This window comes from Brienomyrus brachyistius, chromosome 13 (assembly GCF_023856365.1).
Source record: "Brienomyrus brachyistius isolate T26 chromosome 13, BBRACH_0.4, whole genome shotgun sequence".
Classification (NCBI taxonomy): Eukaryota; Metazoa; Chordata; class Actinopteri; order Osteoglossiformes; family Mormyridae; genus Brienomyrus; species Brienomyrus brachyistius.
The window spans coordinates 11,758,687-11,775,055 of NC_064545.1; the positions used below are offsets into that span (position 1 = coordinate 11,758,687).

General features: G+C 40.5%; 2 protein-coding genes across 7 annotated transcripts; one reads left to right on the plus strand and one right to left on the minus strand.

The window, feature by feature from the left end:
* Nucleotides 1-229: 229 nt before the first annotated feature.
* si:dkey-12e7.1 (uncharacterized protein LOC557553 homolog) lies at nucleotides 230-3,361 on the minus strand. 6 transcript variants are annotated; one of them, XM_048972577.1, is made up of 2 exons: nucleotides 3,201-3,361; nucleotides 230-1,632 (listed from the first exon to the last, which is right to left on the minus strand). In XM_048972577.1, exons 1-2 carry the CDS (start codon nucleotides 3,204-3,206, stop codon nucleotides 499-501), a joined length of 1,140 nt encoding a protein of 379 aa, XP_048828534.1. In that variant the 5' UTR covers nucleotides 3,207-3,361; the 3' UTR covers nucleotides 230-498. The 6 variants fall into 6 exon arrangements, with proteins under 6 accessions (XP_048828534.1, XP_048828537.1, XP_048828533.1 ...); XM_048972580.1 differs by having other exon boundaries at nucleotides 230-1,702; XM_048972576.1 differs by lacking the exon at nucleotides 3,201-3,361 and adding an exon at nucleotides 2,157-2,654.
* A 1,550-nt stretch (nucleotides 3,362-4,911) lies between these two features.
* Nucleotides 4,912-15,804, plus strand: LOC125706089 (AP-3 complex subunit sigma-2). The gene is made up of 6 exons (XM_048972591.1): nucleotides 4,912-5,087; nucleotides 5,281-5,372; nucleotides 5,731-5,842; nucleotides 6,533-6,604; nucleotides 10,052-10,159; nucleotides 13,226-15,804. Exons 1-6 carry the CDS (start codon nucleotides 5,019-5,021, stop codon nucleotides 13,349-13,351), a joined length of 579 nt encoding a protein of 192 aa, XP_048828548.1. The 5' UTR covers nucleotides 4,912-5,018; the 3' UTR covers nucleotides 13,352-15,804.
* Nucleotides 15,805-16,369: the final 565 nt, after the last annotated feature.

Sequence of the window (16,369 nt, forward strand, 5' to 3'; positions counted from 1 at the left end):
AGCTTTTTTCTTCCGAGGTTCATTGTTGACAGTGGGGAGGTAGATTAGGGAAACTTAAAGGAAATGAAGGCGACTCAAAATAAATAGATCATTTCATTCTATTATGCACAGGTCTATGGTTTTCTTTAGGTTACTAACCCGTAGCACCCCTTCCAATGTACCCAGAACTGCTGTGCCCATCCTATTCAAATGAAATGTAACTAAATGAAATACACACCAGTTTTTGACCCATTTTTAAAAAATGTTTAATCTGCATAATGAAAACGTTTAACAGAGTAGGAATGTTTTTGACAAATTTAAGTGCACAACTGACCTACCTAAAAAGCTTTTTTAGGTTAAACTTGTTACCATCCAGGCTTTCATACAATAAAACATTATTAAAATAATTAAAACAAAGCTAAAGATCTTAAGACACCTGACAGGAAACCATGTTAATTCTGTAGCTTTCATGATCATCTCACAGAGTTCCTTATGTAGCCAGTAACTCAAATGTTTACTCTACCAAAGCCAGCTGTCTAAGTGTTGAAGGCAATAGCAGGACTGCTGAAGGATGGAGGTCAATTCACTGTAGCTCTGCTCCTTCCAGTTTGGGAGAAGGCGCTCATTGTTGAGAGCCTGTAGTTTGGGGGTTCCCTCTCGCAGAACCTGATAAAGGCACGGCCACCTGCTCTGTATCCGCAGCCGGGTCCGACGATCCAGGGTGAAGCCTCGAACAACCTTCTTGGCTCGCAGCTCTCGGAGAGCAGGCAGGTTAAGACAAGAAAAGACCAAACCGCGGCTCTGAGATACGTCAAGGAACTCTAGGGATAGGGACTCCAGCGTGTAGGAGATCCCAAGATTCCTGAGTGGCACCAGGACATGAAGCGTCAGCGACTTGAGGTTGGGCAGGGATTTAGTCAGGTTCTGCAAGGTGCCAGGGTTGACCCCTTTGAAAACCCAGAAGTACTTGAGCTCCAGAACTCTGAGGTACTGAAACTGAGTCAGCAGCGAGACTGAGGTTTCCGACCAGTCGAAATGCACCCTCATCTTGGTTATGCGTGGGCAGCTGCTGGTGAGCTTAGAAAGCAGCACCTGAAAATTGCTCACCTGGTCCATTTTGGTGATGCTGTCCTGGTGGGAACTGGAGCTGGAGCTAGAGTGCAGCCGGAGGTCCAGGGGCTCCAACAGAGTGAAGGTCCAATTTAAGTCCAGGTGAGTCAGGTCTCTACAATGGACACTTTCTAAGAGATGGGACAGGAGATCCCCCCACTTGTTATACTGGTCCCCTAAGTCAAAGCTGGCCCTGAGGGTTAGAAGACTCGCCCCTCTGGATATGAGGTGATGGGTGTAGTTATGGACCCAAGCCTTCCATCTCTCAAACTCTCGGTTGGACACCAAAAGGCCCTCCTGGCCCATGTGGAGAGCCCCGCGACGGGAGAAGTCTGCCACCCTCCAGAGCTTCCCCGAGCGTATGAGGCAGCTCCAGCTGGAGCACACCAGTGCTGCACTGCACTTGTCCACCTCGCTCAGGAAGGACAGGACGTGAAGCTGGCAATCCACTGGCAGCGAGTTGAAAGGAAACAGGTCCTCCTCGAATTTCGCCTTCCTCTTCCCACTGATGAGGGTGACCGTTCTTTTCCGCTGAGGCATGATCTGTAAAGTTGGGACACTTGATCACATCTGGAAATGTCATGGTTTAGCTAAATACCTCAGGTTGGAGTACCTAGGAAAACAGAAAAAAAATGATGGACAACAGATAGCATGTGCACACAATGGACACATAAAGGGGTTCATGTCCCAGGAGGACCGTTATTGTAATTTCTAAGAACAAGAAGTCCAACAAAAAATGCTCCTGTAAAATTTCTTGTTTGTATAAAACGTAAGCACACGACAATTAAACTTTCACTTTCTGTTGGTCTGAGGAAACTGGTGACTTACAATTCTTTAATGACACCACGTATTTTCACATAGCTCATGAAAGGAACGGTCTGTGACAGTAACGTGTACGCTTTAAACCCAGTGACATCTTCAAACTGGCCCAACTATTTCGAATCCCAAAATGATCTGTTATAAATAACAGCTGTTATTTAATAACGGAGTATTCCGCAAATGTAAGCATGTGGACAGTTAATGCAAAAAGCTTATAGTAACTACATCAGTCTTTTAAAAACACTTACCTCCCGCATATTTTGGTATAACGCACAGTGTTTGAGGAGAGAGATTATGTTCTTCCCGACTGTTCAAGAGTGCTTTCCATCTAACTGTAAATACCTTACCGGATTTTCGGAGAGTGGCTTTCCCTTGCAGGAAGATCTAATACACAACTTTAACTCTTTTATGTAAGATCATTTCTTCTGTCGAATGGTTCAAAATACTGTAATGTCAGTATTTTGAACAAGATGCCGTATTGTTTTGGACAGCATCGCTGTTGCGGTTGTTGTTCTTTGCCCGTTACGTCATTAAAACGCGCCGCCTACGTTTTCTTATTCGTTTAAATGGTCTCTACATTGGAGACACGTGTGAGTCTATTCCGCCACCTACGCTGTCGGAGGGCCGACGTGGAACAACAATTTAAAAAGTGCGTCTCCGACCAGTAAAATGTCGTACTAGAGAGCCAGCTGTGATTACGAAAACCAACACGTCGTGATAGGCGGAAGAAGCCCCGCGAAACTTTTGAGATTTATTCATTATGTCGGGAAAATAAAGAGTCGATGTTTCGGAAAACAATGAGTACAGTGACACCTAACGGACTGAAAAATGTACATCAGCAGTGCCTTCGAGACTACGGGCAAAGACATTTCAGCATCCGTGTTTGGGGAATTGTGACAAAGGGTAAATAGAATCATAATAGGGATTCAGAGAATGTGCTTATGGAAACGGTGTATTCAAGATTTTTGTTTAAAAACAGTATTTGCTCTATTGTGCTGGACTTCAGGTGAGTTCTCTGGTTCACAGTTTCACCACTTTACCACCGTCCTTCTAAACCCTCCTTGTTCTGCTCCCCCCATTGCTGATGTTATCAGTCTCCCTCATTATTATTGGCAGGGGTGCCAGCTGTCATACATCTGGTGTAACACTAATTCTTTCAAACTCTCACGCTCACGCAAGAAATCTTAAACCAAAACTATATTATTCCATTATAAACCTTAAATTAGCTACATCAAAAGCGCTGGGCTACTTTGCAAACCCTACTGACTATTTACAAGGTAATAAACTCTTACCTGCATGTAAATGCATGTGCAGACTTGTCTCAAACTAAAAATCTCACTGCAGCCAGCTGACCAAAGCTGGCAATCCTGCTTTACCCACACCTGGTAATCCACGACAAAACGGGCGACTGGCGAGCCAGGGCATAACCCTTAGTAAGCTGAGGGGTGGGTATAGTTTTGTACCATCTGTTATAAGGCCAGTTCCCTCTGGCCTGCCTGTTGTGTCTTATTGGCACCTGCCCTGATTGGCCCTTCAAATTGACCCAGTAGGATAAGCAGTTTGGAAAATGGATGGATGGATGGATATGAAATGAATAATCTCACCAGAGAAAATTGGTGTCAAGTGCAAAGTAGAATTCAAGCTGACCACAAGACTGCCTGATTATTTTTTTTTTAAATTACATTTTACAAATATCTTATGGCGTGGACAGAAATTCAAGACACAAGTTCAACCAACTGAAAAAAAATAAAAACTGAACATTTATTAAATGTATGATTATTGGTGCACCACCCCCTTTCTGATATTCAAAATATGTTGTTTTAATGTATTCAGACCCTATTTTAAGCTGTTTGAAAATAGCACACCTGTCGCTGGGCAAGGTTATTTCCAGATCCAGTTAAGACATGTAATCCATATAAAAACATTTTAGAGATATAACAAAGAATCCTAAATTTGTTGAGCTGCAAATTCCCCACATTGGGGGAAATTACTTATTAATTACACTTTTTAAGCAAAATTATGTCTGCAAGACTTTTATTATTATTTTATTGTTTGTTGAATTGTTCTGAATTTCGTGTTGTAGTTTGTTTTGGTTAGATTATTTTCCCAGTAAGGCAGCATTGTGATCATGGGTCGCTGTCGTGGTTCTGGGCACGTTTCTAACAAATACTTCAATAACAGTTGTAGGGGCTACTTTTATAGGTAATGTCTTATTCCATAAGTTCCTGGATAATGAAAGTAAAGCAAGTTTATTGAACACTTATTATTAACACTTCTCAGCTTGAATGCACCAAACCGAACGTACAAGGGCTGCCATGGCTCTCACGCTTTTAGACTCACGCGAGAAATCTTACTGCAAATCTGTATTATTGCATTATAAATCTAAGATTAGCCTAATCAAAAGCGTTGCAGTAGTTTGCAAACCATATGGATTATTTTACAAGGCAATAAAAACTTTACATACATGTAAATGCATGTGCATGTTTGTGCAGACTTGTTTCGAATCGAAAATCTAACTCCCACCCTGCAGTCCGAAGTTGGCAACCCTGCACTGGAAACTATGTAAAGTGACTTTGAGTATCTAGAAAATCCATCCATCCATCCATCCATCCATTTTCCAAACCGCTCATCCTATTGGGTCGCGGGGGGTCCGGAGCCTATCCCGGAAGCAATGGGCACGAGGCAGGGAAAAACCCAGGATGGGGGGCCAGCCCATCGCAGGGCACACTCACACACCATTCACTCACAAAAACACACCTATGGGCAATTTAGCAACTCCAATCAACCTCAGCATGTTTTTGGACTGTGGGGGGAAACCGGAGTACCCGGAGAAAACCCCACGACGACATGGGGAGAACATGCAAACTCCGCACACATGTGACCCAGGCGGAGACTCGAACTTAATTTGCCTAAACTTTACAATGCACATATACCAACTATTTCGGACAAAATTCCCTATGGTACGATGTTATATTTTAATAAAAGTCACAGCGCATGAACGTGTTTCAAACCGGACTGTAATTCATGAGACACAAGTGAAGCTGGGAAGCGGACGGCCATTAAAGCGGCGTGATTTGTCTGCTGTGTAACGTTTATTTACAAACAAGAAAATGATCAAGGCTATTTTGATTTTTAACAACCATGGAAAACCGCGACTCATCAGATTTTATCAGTATTTTGTAAGTCGTCTTATTAATCTCGTAATCATACTCAGTGTTGTCCGTAAAATGTAAAATACAATAGGAACCGATTTAAAGCTATGACTGGACCCGTTTGTGATGTTTTTCGTTTTAGTCACTTTTATTTTCACGTTTTGTTCATTCATATAACTATTAAAGTGTTATATTGGTCGCTTTTCTTTCTTCCTCCAAGGCTGAGGACATGCAGCAGCAAATAATCAGGGAAACATTTCATCTTGTGTCGAAGAGGGACGACAATGTGTGCAATTTTTTGGAAGGAGGAAGGTATTTTAATATAATTCTGTTTGAAAACATAAGCGACAAAAGTGACAGGTTAAAGCAGTTACACCGTGAGCTGCTGAGAGAGCCAAACCATGATCGGAATACACTCAATAATGAATAATGACAGTGATAACTCATCGTACTAGACTACTTTCCCCATCCTAATAAATTAGTATGTGATAGGAGAATCCTGCATAACAGTAGTTTCGTTTATCCCTGTAACTTATTTTGCAGGGCACTAAATAAAATAAAGTCTCGTTCTTTGTTATTTATTACTATTAGTGTGCTTTAAGATAATGTGGATGTGGAAAACATAAAGAATCCGCCTTGCATTACTAATCACGTAAAATTCTGTTGACAGTTTAATTGGTGGCTCTGACTACAAGCTGATCTACAGACATTATGCAACTCTTTACTTTGTATTTTGTGTGGATTCCTCTGAAAGTGAGCTGGGAATTTTGGATTTAATACAGGTAAGTCATACGAAATGCTGTGATGACTTTTACCGCTAGGTGACGCTTTCGCATCTTCAGTTGATGTCATCATTGCATTTGCAGGTACTATTAAAGTGCATGACATTTTTTTAAAAATATAGAACTAACATAATTTAACTTTTTACTGGGTACAAAGGTCTTTTAGGGCTTTATGTATAACAGATATTTTAAATAAACTTTATTGTGTTTTCCCGTAGACATATACTATTACGGGTATGCCATAATCCTTATTGGGGTCAGTGTTTATATATTTGAGTGTCTATGTACCTGTACTTGTGCGAATGGCAAATAAAATACTTTCGTTTTGCAAAATGTATTTTTTACAAAGAAAAACTTTTTTTATTGAGTCACTTCCGGTTTTTTGCTTAAGCAAAGATTACTTCAAGTCTTCAAGATTACTTTAAGTCATTTTAATAGATTGGCAATAAACTTTTTATGTGAATGTCCTTAACTGTGAGTCCTTTTAGATAGCTAGGTGCAGCATATAGTAATAATGTACATTTAAATTTTGAATTTATGATTTTTTTTTTTACTTTAGTAATCTATTAGTAATGTAATAGTAAGGTATTGTGCTGTTTTGTAATATTTGAAGATGGTGATGTTAGATTTAAAGTTGTATGTTTTAACCTCCTCCAAGTACCTTTATTTGTATCTTTTTTGTTTCTACAGGTGTTTGTGGAAACGCTTGATAAATGCTTTGAAAATGTTTGTGAACTGGACCTAATTTTTCACATGGACAAGGTATGTTCAAGTTGGAATAAAAGTTATTCCTGTATGGAGTGTTACAATGTTTTGGTCAGTAGATATAGTTGATGCCCTCTCCGATGGACTGGCATCCTGTCCAGATTCTTCCTGACCTTGAACGCTAATTTTCTTGGCAGAGGGTTCATGATCACTGTATCCCAAAGTTGGCTCCACCCCTTTATACGGTAGTTCACAGAAATGTACTAGACAAAAAAATTACAGGAAACTGCAAAAGGTTAGTGAACTGACTCCATGGTGCTTAACTTACAATTTTTCCAGTTTTCGATGGCTCGAAAAAACTTAAAGGTGCTCTTTAGAAATCTGTGAACGTGTGTGTGTGTGTGTGTGTTTTTTTATTTGTTTTTTTTTTTTTAGATACACTGAGTCAAATATCTTGGAAAATAGAAAGTAAACCTTCGGCGCAACTGGAATTTGTTAGAAATTTGGATGATTAATCGGCTACAAGTTTGTCCTAAACCAGTAAACCATTACTACTGAGGCCTACATAAACGTCAGTTACTGTAGGAACACATGGTTTACATTTCATTCTCATTATTTAGATTACTTAATACTAAATGTAACCCCTTATGCACCTTATATAAATATTTTTCTGCAGTATACACTTTAAAAAGAAAAAGTTTAGGTTTTTTTAAACAAAAATAGATGAATAACTGTTTTATAAAGGAAGTAACACAATTAGCACAGTAATTAGTATGTTCTAACATAGATTGAAAAACGGATTATGAAATAACCAGTTATACACTGCAGAAAAGGACCCGTATGTAATTGTTTAATAAATGAAAGCATTGTGAATTTCAATGGAAATCAGCTATCAGTCAGATTTAAAATAATCAGTATTATATATATATATATATATATATATATATATATATATATATGTATATATATATATATATATATATATATATATATATAGTGACTTATTGCCAGCATTGTAGTGTTTTTTTGGCCCGTTTCCGGTTAAACTTGCAGTCCTAAGAAACCGACTTTTGCTATTTTTATTTCATAATACCTCTGTCCTAACTCACCTGCATAAAATAACGCTGTAAGCAAAGGACACAGGCATGGGTGCCGCCTCACAGGATGCGGTCGCTGGCTGCTGCCTGTGCCTCGAAGAGGCAGAGGACAGACTCCAGATGGTCACTGCGAATGTCTTATGCTGCCTCAGAGGGGGCATCTTTGTTCCCCAGGACAGCTGCAGGGTCTCCTCTTACATCATTACACAGGCTTTGCACACTGTTAGTGCACAAGTGGTAAACAAGTGCAGCTTGATGTAACCGGATGTACTTAGTGGAAACACATTAGTGCACATGTGGAGCAGTGTGTGACTCAGTGGGTCAGGAGGGTCTGTCTGTGATGAGAAGGTCACTGGTTCGTCTCCCAGGGTTGGCCGTGCGATTTGTTGCGCCTTTAAGCAAGGCCCTCAACTGACATTTGCTCCAGGGACTGTTTGACTCTGTTTATTCAAAGATTGTGCATCCAGTTTCTTCTACCCTATCAAGATTGTAGGGGTAATTCATTCCAAAAAAATTAAAGCAGTTAATTTGTTAGAGAGAACACCAGGTATGAAATCATTCTTTTTTTTATAGCTATTGGTTATTGCCTGCATTTCAAGTAATAATCTCCCAAATATCTATAAACATAGCTTTTTAAGAATGGACGCCATGCTAGTACAATGTGTGTCAGTCACTGTTACCTCACATTTCCAGGTTTGTGGGTTTAAATCCCACCTTCACTCTCTCTGTGAGAAGTTTGCATGTCGGTCTCAGGCAGGTACCCCAGCTTCCTCCGGCAGTTCAGAGACATTCATTAAGGCTAACTGATGACTCTAAATTGCCCATTGAGTGTGAGTGTGTTTGTGCCCAGCAATGGGTGGCCGGCCTGTCCAGGGTGCACCCCAGCCTTGCTCTTTGTTCTGCCATGGATAGGCCTCGTGCCGGTGTGACCCTGTTCAGGACATGTGTCAGAAATTTGGGCTTTTGGAGGTGTATGCATAGTGTGCCTGTAATCAGCTCCGGCTTCAAACACTGCCCATCCCTGGTTAAAAGTGAGTGCATACCTTTCCTGACTGATTGTGGCTGTAAAGGATCAAAGGCCTCTGTCATTTCGTCAGTTCTGTCTTTATTTCTGTGTATAAATAACTTTGCACTGATAATGTCACCTGTGAGTTTTCACGCCGAGACCTCAGCAAGCTGTGGCAATGATAACAGGTTTCTAATAACTAGTGCACCTATTTCTTCCTTTGGCGTATTTACCAATTTACTGACTCTGACAGAGTGTTTGTGGAAGTGAAAACCATATACTCACTTTCCATATACTCACTTTCCTTTCTCTAAATTCTGCTTGGCACCAGGCATGACAGTGGATTTACCTGACACGACTTAGTAACAAAAAGTTTCTTTTATTAAGTCAGCGTGCACTTGAGCTGACCTTAAAGAAACAGCGTATCCCCAATTCAAAGAAGTGAACCCCCAATCAAAGGAAATGCTCAGGTTTTATGCATCTCTGTTTTTTAAAGTCCCTTTAAAAGACCATATTCTTCCCCATTGGTGAAGACAGGGGCTATTGTCTGTGTGCAGACCCTTGCTAATCCCTTACATGTCCCCATGTTAAACAATACTATTTGATCAAATCAATCTACCCACATCTCATTATATATTTGGTCCGTTAATCTGTTTCTGTTACAACACATTCATTGTACCATATGATTCTCAAAATGGGTTACTATAGCCAATATAAAAGAACATAAGCCTGTTTGTCTCCATTCAGTATTTCTGACTGCTTCTGATCATCTTCCTCCGCTGCACTGAGCAGCCTACGTAGGGCATTCCACTCTTTCAGCAGAAGAGGTTCCAATTATCTTCACAAACTGACAGTTCCTGCTGCTGGTTTCAGGGTCGGCATAAGACAACGCACATCCACATTCTTCTTGCCTAAGGCCTAAGACATTGACAACAATCCCACAATGCATCTCCCCTCGGCCCTGCTAGAAAATTCCTTCCAATGTTTTTAGTAAAGTCAAGCCAGAAGCTTTTTTAGATCTTAAGCATCCTTAAACTCTCACCATGAACATACCCCTAGTTGAAGGCATGGCATTAGGTCAACATAACTAACTAACCAACCAGCCAACACACCCTATATTCCTCATGTTCTCCCAGCATTTGTGATGAAGAAATACTGCTGTCTGGGAATGTTGCTTATGAACACAGCAGGACATGTGTGCTTAGTTCCTGGTGTGAATGTGCTTAAGGTGTATACATGACAGCATGTTAAACGTTTTGCTGAATCACAGAACAAGTCGGTTCAGATGAGGTTCAGAGTCTGAATGATAGTGTTGCTTCTTCTCTCTTCTGATCCTCTGCGGATCCTCATTGGCATCAGGTGACTGAGTGTCAGATGTTGGTCTGGTTTGTGTCTCTGCAGGTCCATTATATCCTACAGGAGGTGGTGATGGGGGGGATGGTGCTGGAGACCAACATGAATGAGATAGTGGCCCAAGTGGACGTTCAGAACCGCATGGAAAAATCAGAGGTGAGAAGGTGCTTCTGGGTGGGGGATTCGGGGGCGGAGCCTTATTGGATCACTCTGTCCTGTTTTCCATGCTGTGTCTGCCCTAAGCAACCTTAAATAACGAGGGCAGTTATAAACATTCTTACCTTTTCATTGCCATCGGGCCAACATGATAGGTTTCTCTCTAAACATTAGTCAAAATTTGAGGTCTCATTTTTGTGAATCATTTCATCTCCTTTTGTTTTTTTCTGAGTCATATATTCCATCAAGTTTTTTATGCATTTCCGTTGCCGAACTTGTGTTTCAAGTCAGTGGTTTACTCATTTTGATGAGTCATACAGTTACCATTAAGTACTCATTTAATCAGTTTTTACAGCTACTTTTTATGAACATGCAAGTTAAGCAGATAACAGTTTTACCTGTTTTATAGAGCTATATTCTTTGTATTCCTTGATTAAATAATGTTGATGACCTGGCCCAAGGGTTTGGTTCGAATCTCCGACCAGCAAGGCGCCACTGAGGTACCCTGAGCAAGATACCGCCCCCAAGCGCTGAATTAGCTGCCCCCTGCTATGTCACATTGTCACTTATTTACATTACATTTACATTTACAGGATTTGGCAGACGCCCTTAGCCAGAGCGACTTACATAAGTGCTTTGAGACTCTGCAATGAATTTCCGATGCTAGCTCAATAAGGACCCAAGCTACTTATGAGTTAAATGCAGAGAACACATTTCGCTGTTGTGTGCTGTGGTGTGTCAACAATGACAATTAATCACTAAATTAAAAAAAAATCTAAATTGGCAGCGTGGGGAAGTATCTGGGGCTGAGGGTGCCCGAGTGTCTGAAAGCACCCGTTTTTCATAAATGATAATCAAAATTTTCAGTTGGCATAATTTACCCTACGCCACACCCCTCCTCCACTACCCCTCAACTGAGCACGTGCCTCTCAAAAAGTCTCTAGTCACATGATCATTGTCACTTCCCTGTTTGATACTCGGCAGTAATACAGTATGTCAACTACTGCTATACTTAACATGACCAAACTTTTGTCCTTGCAGAAGATACGGTGGTTGACGTTTTTATGTTGTACCCTGTGGCAGAACATACTCTGTCAGATTTGTTTCTTGATGCCATTGTTTGATTTTGTCTTTATGTAAGTCAGTTTGGGGAAAATACTTCTTGTGAAGTTGACTTGATGGACTCTCTGCTACATTTATCACATGCTTGTTGAAGAGAAAAGCGTGTAAGTTTGGACGATCTCACTTTTTTAAGGCTGCTTACTGATCATGGCCTCAGTCGAATCAGGAATGAAATCATCTTTCAACTTTCCTTTCCCTTCAAGCTGATAGACTGGAATTGATATTGACTGTCGTTGACACAGGGGGTGGTTGATCTTTCCCAACAAATCATTGCAATCTTCATAACACACATTCGAGATCCATGACCTGAATTGCTATCTCTGTTCGCAATTTTGAAATGTACTGTCAAGAATACAGTGACTCAAGCAAGCCGAAGGACTTATCGATTAGCCCCTTTTAATAGACAATATTAATCACTAAATTATGGATACTTTTTGATCATGGTCATTAAATCCTGAGTTAAACTTTATTTTAAATATTAAATAAAGTTGTGTCAGATATTTCACATTTGTCATATTTCCCCCAGAAGTGCTGACTGTTGCCTGACAAAGTTTACAGATAACTTTGGTTTGTGAAATATCTGACTCTACACGCCTGATTTGTACCTCACATATGCTCAACATTACACTATATACTTTTTTTTAAAAAAAACGATGGAGCCTGATTGGTAGAATTTAGTTTCATGACATTTTCACAATTCACCCTGATCCTGTTAAATATTTCTTTTTACCATATGAGGTTAATTTTACAGACTGCATGCGCCTGATCTCCACTAGCCCTGATTGGGATATTCAGCCAAGTATTCAGATTCTAGACTCTGTGTTCTGTTTGTCCATAGCACCTGCACTTGCGTCTAAATGTGTGTTTAAGGGAGAACATTTTAAATGGATTTGAGTAAACACTTCTTTACACAGCATGTAGTTAGAGTATGGAATAGTCTTCCTGCTAGTGTAGTGCAAGCTAAAACCCTGGGTTCCTTTAAATCAGAGCTAGATAAGATTTGAACAATTCTGAGCTATTAGGTAAGTTCTCCCCAATGAGCTGAATGACGAGCCGAATGACCTCCTCTTGTTTGTAAATTTATGTTCTTATGTATCTATAACTAAAACCAAGGAAAAATACGCCAAACTAATATTTCCCATATGGGATACTTGGGTAATAGTGTTGATCCAGAAATTGGAAATTAGACACTTAAAATGACAAGCAAAGAAAAACGATTTTTTTCAGTCAGCAGTCAGTTCTTGCTAAGCAGTAAAGCCAGCCCTGTAGTTTGCTGTAAAATTGTGGGATAAAAGGGTTGCGCAGTGGCAGAAAATATAATGCAATGCAGACGTGCAAGGTACGAATCGGGTAGGTGGTACGGATCGGGTCGTGACATGTTATTACTGGCCATCAAAGTTTTACATAAAGTTTGCAAGTATTAACAACAAGACATAAAAGATCATGATCTCTATGATTTACAAAGTAGATTGGGGACGTCTTTAAGATCAATTATGATATAAAATCGTCAGATCGCCCACCCCTACATTGATACTGACTGACATTGCTTGAACTGAAACCGATGGAGACTGCTTTTGTGATTTCGATGGCCAGTCTGCTGTTACTCTGTCTGTAGTGTCCAAAGACTAAATGAAATGAAATCTGTAAATTTAGCATGCTCTACTGTTGATTAAAATGTGTCTTGACTTCCTGGGCAAATCTTTGTTGCACCTGTTCAAAGGGCAGTGACAGGTTCCATTCCTCTGACTTTATTGCTTGGTTTCTATGTATCTGTACGTCTTATCAGAGGTGCTTGAGGTCAGGTTCTGAGGCCACAGCTGGCACAGAGCAGGTGATCTGCGGAACTTGAAACTTTCTGTTCTCAGACCTGGAAGGCTGTAGGAGCAGGTTTTGTAATTGCTCCTCAGCGTTCCTTACACCTTCTTCTCTGTGTGCTTTTTTCAGGGTGGCTTATCTGCTGCTCCAGCACGGGCCGTGTCTGCAGTGAAGAACATGAACCTTCCAGAAATCCCTCGTAACATCAACATCGGCGATATCAACATCAAAGTTCCCAGCTTGTCCCCATTCTGAGGTCATTGCTGGAGAAATACATTTTGTCTTCATCTAATCTAATGTAACAAAGAATAGCGATAATTCATTGGATATGTGGACAGTTCTTGTTTTTTGGTAGATTTCCTGTGGAGGTCACCTCTATACAAGATCCTCTTCCTGTCTTGTCTCATTCCTGTGGCCGTGTCTGTTTCCAGTTTCTGAAGGAAAGATGATTGGGGAATGTTTCATGCTGAGCTTAGAGATGTAATAGCAACCATTTCTGTCCATAAGCAGACCATAGGCGGCTTGCTTTGTTTTACCCATCAGCCACATCTTCTCTGTTCACAAGGAGAACGTAGTGACTGTATTATTTCATCTGGAGGAAAAGACCACACTTGTTATGCCATCTTTTCCTGTTACATGGTCTGTGAATTGATGCAATATGTGCTTTACATATATTAACCCCGGTTGTTCTAGAAACTGCATTTCCCTGCTTTCTCACAGTACGTTACTTTGATTAGAAGTATCTGATAAATATATGTAAAGGTAACCTGCTTCTGAATATGTAAAAAAAAAAAAAAAACTGTAATATAAGGTCTGTTTGGTTTGAAGCACTGGAGCAGCGACTGATTGACTTCTGGGACATTTTTTAACAGTGGCTACATAGCTGTTTAATTTTTTTAAAGGTGGGGGTACGGCTTCATGAGAACATGGATAAAAAGCATTGATTGCATCAGTGGAGCCTGAGATTTGGTCTTGATGGGAGCACTTGCAACATTTGTATGAACATTCATGCTGCTGGTTGAAGCATGAGGTGGACGACTCAACGCTTTGTCAGCTTGCTCTCGAGTGCTTGAGGAATGACTCACTTGTATGTCTCTTTGGACCAAAGTGTTTGCTGAATAATGGTCATGTAATCTTGCAGCACTGCTGGTTATGTGGCCCAGCTGTCCGGAGCTTTGACTGTAATACGGCTGTTTGTTCCCTGCATACACAGCCGAATTCCAAGTCAGCCATCCTCTCTCCATGTCGTCCTTGTTTTAACCATAATATACAAACATGCCTGCAGCTTGGGAACTTTTTGTGTGTCTGTGTCTGTGTGAGTGATATACAGCCATGGAAAACATTAAGTACACCACACCACAATTGTTTTGTTTCACTTATTTTCGAATCTATGGGTGTGAATAATATATATTTTTTTTTTTTGCGAACTGCAGTCTGGTTCTTCCCTGCTTCTCATTAATGAAGGGCTTCTTCCTTGCTTTATGGAACGTCAGTCCTGCTTCCAGGAGCCTGATACAAACCTAGCCGTGCATCTCACAAATGCACTTAATGTTTCCCATTCCGTTTGAAGGTCACTCCACGTCATCCTGTAATTCCTGAGAAACTATCAGATAAGATAACGATCATCTCTGGCATTAGAATGTCACTTACGCCCTTCATCTGGCTGGTTTCTGATCGTTCCCAGTGTCTCCTGCTTCACCTTATTCTTGTGTGCTGCTGTCTTAGAAATTTCCAACCTGGAAGCAGCCTGCTGCTCAGCATAACCTTCTGCCAACAGAACCACGATTAAACCAGGATGTAAAAATACCGATTTGTCTAAAAATATGGAGTGGTCTTTTCATTTTTTGGCTGTATATGAGATGTATAGGTCTGAATGGACTGTGTGACTCTGTAGCGGAAAATGGATGTTGAGGCCCATGGTTTGACAACCTCTAATCTGGATGTAAATTGCCACTTTTTACAGTGCACTGACTGCTGTTGTAAATGTTGTAACTGATTCCGCACTTTTAATTATGTTTTTAATTATGATGTTTTGTCATAGAGAACTTGACACATTTCCCCTTGTTTTATTGGACTGTCACCACTGGCAACACTGGGATCGACAGCAGGAAATGAGCTTCAGTAGTTATATGAAGTCTAATTTGAGTGTCTATATAAATGGCAAGATGAAGCCTTTGGTAGCATTTCCTTAGACACGTACATTTGCGTCTCACTTTGCTGGATGGATGGTATTTGGTGCATTCCTGCCCTGTTTGGTGGTTGCTATGGTTTTGACTTTTTAATTTTTTTTGTCCCCATTTGTTCATTTATCCTCTGTTCCATTTCCGTTTGAGTCCTAGAGTCCCTATTGTCTGGTTTCCCTCCACACACTGACTTTTCTTAGTATACTTTGAGCTGGGCGACCCTGCCTGTCAGCATTCTGAGCGACCTGATGTTCCCAGTATGTTATGACGTGGTCTGGGCTGTTTGTTGATTAACTGCCGTTGATCTTGCTTGTTTCACTGCTCACGCTTTGCTTCGTCTGCTGTTTTACTAACGCTGGGTGACCTCCAGTGGCGCCATTTTGTCCGAACTGATCGTAAGTTTTTTTCTAAATACTTTGTGTTATTTATTTGATACTTGTGTATACTGTTTATGTTTGTTTTCTTATATGAATAGTTATTGATGTTTGTCTCTCTCTTGCCTCTTAAATAAATTCTTCAAACTCGGTTTTTCTGAATGTCTGGTTTTTCTTCTGTTTCTCCCAACATCTTTTGCTTTTTATTGGTTTATTTCATGAACCATCAGAATGACTCTTTATTTCAGGCAAGCAGGTGTTACAGAGTATATCAGGCCCCTCTAAGTTATTGTGACAGGCCTAATTGTGACAACTACTACATAATTGCCTGATAGTGATTCTTTTGAGTTGACTGCAGTTATTTTGCATGATCACTGGGATCATCTCCAATCATCTGTATGAAAACAGTTGGATGAAACTGAAATGTCATATTTCCATCACTATTTCCATGTCGTTTTCTACCATGTCGTGTTTGACTGGCGCCCGTCTGACGTCATCTTGTGCTTCTGGACCGATCCGTACCACCGACTGTATTTTGACTTTACACATCTGTGCATATGCAGCATTACATTTCACGGCACGATGGTGCCCAAAAAAATCTACTTGGTTTTCAAAATAATTTATAAGCCATCAAAACAAGTCTGGGATAAAGTTTTGCAGGAGCGTCAGTCAGGGTTGGGTTATTAAAAAAACTTTACCTTTGATCGCCCAAAGAG

What these genes read in the sequence shown, in the direction of transcription:
- LOC125706089 (XM_048972591.1), top strand. Translation starts at nt 5,019, where the DNA reads ATGATCAAGGCTATTTTGATTTTTAACAACCATGGAAAACCGCGACTC. An exon ending in TCAGATTTTATCAGTATTTT is followed by an intron (nt 5,088 to 5,280) that starts GTAAGTCGTCTT and finishes TCTTCCTCCAAG; the next exon opens with GCTGAGGACATGCAGCAGCA. An exon ending in AATTTTTTGGAAGGAGGAAG is followed by an intron (nt 5,373 to 5,730) that starts GTATTTTAATAT and finishes TTCTGTTGACAG; the next exon opens with TTTAATTGGTGGCTCTGACT.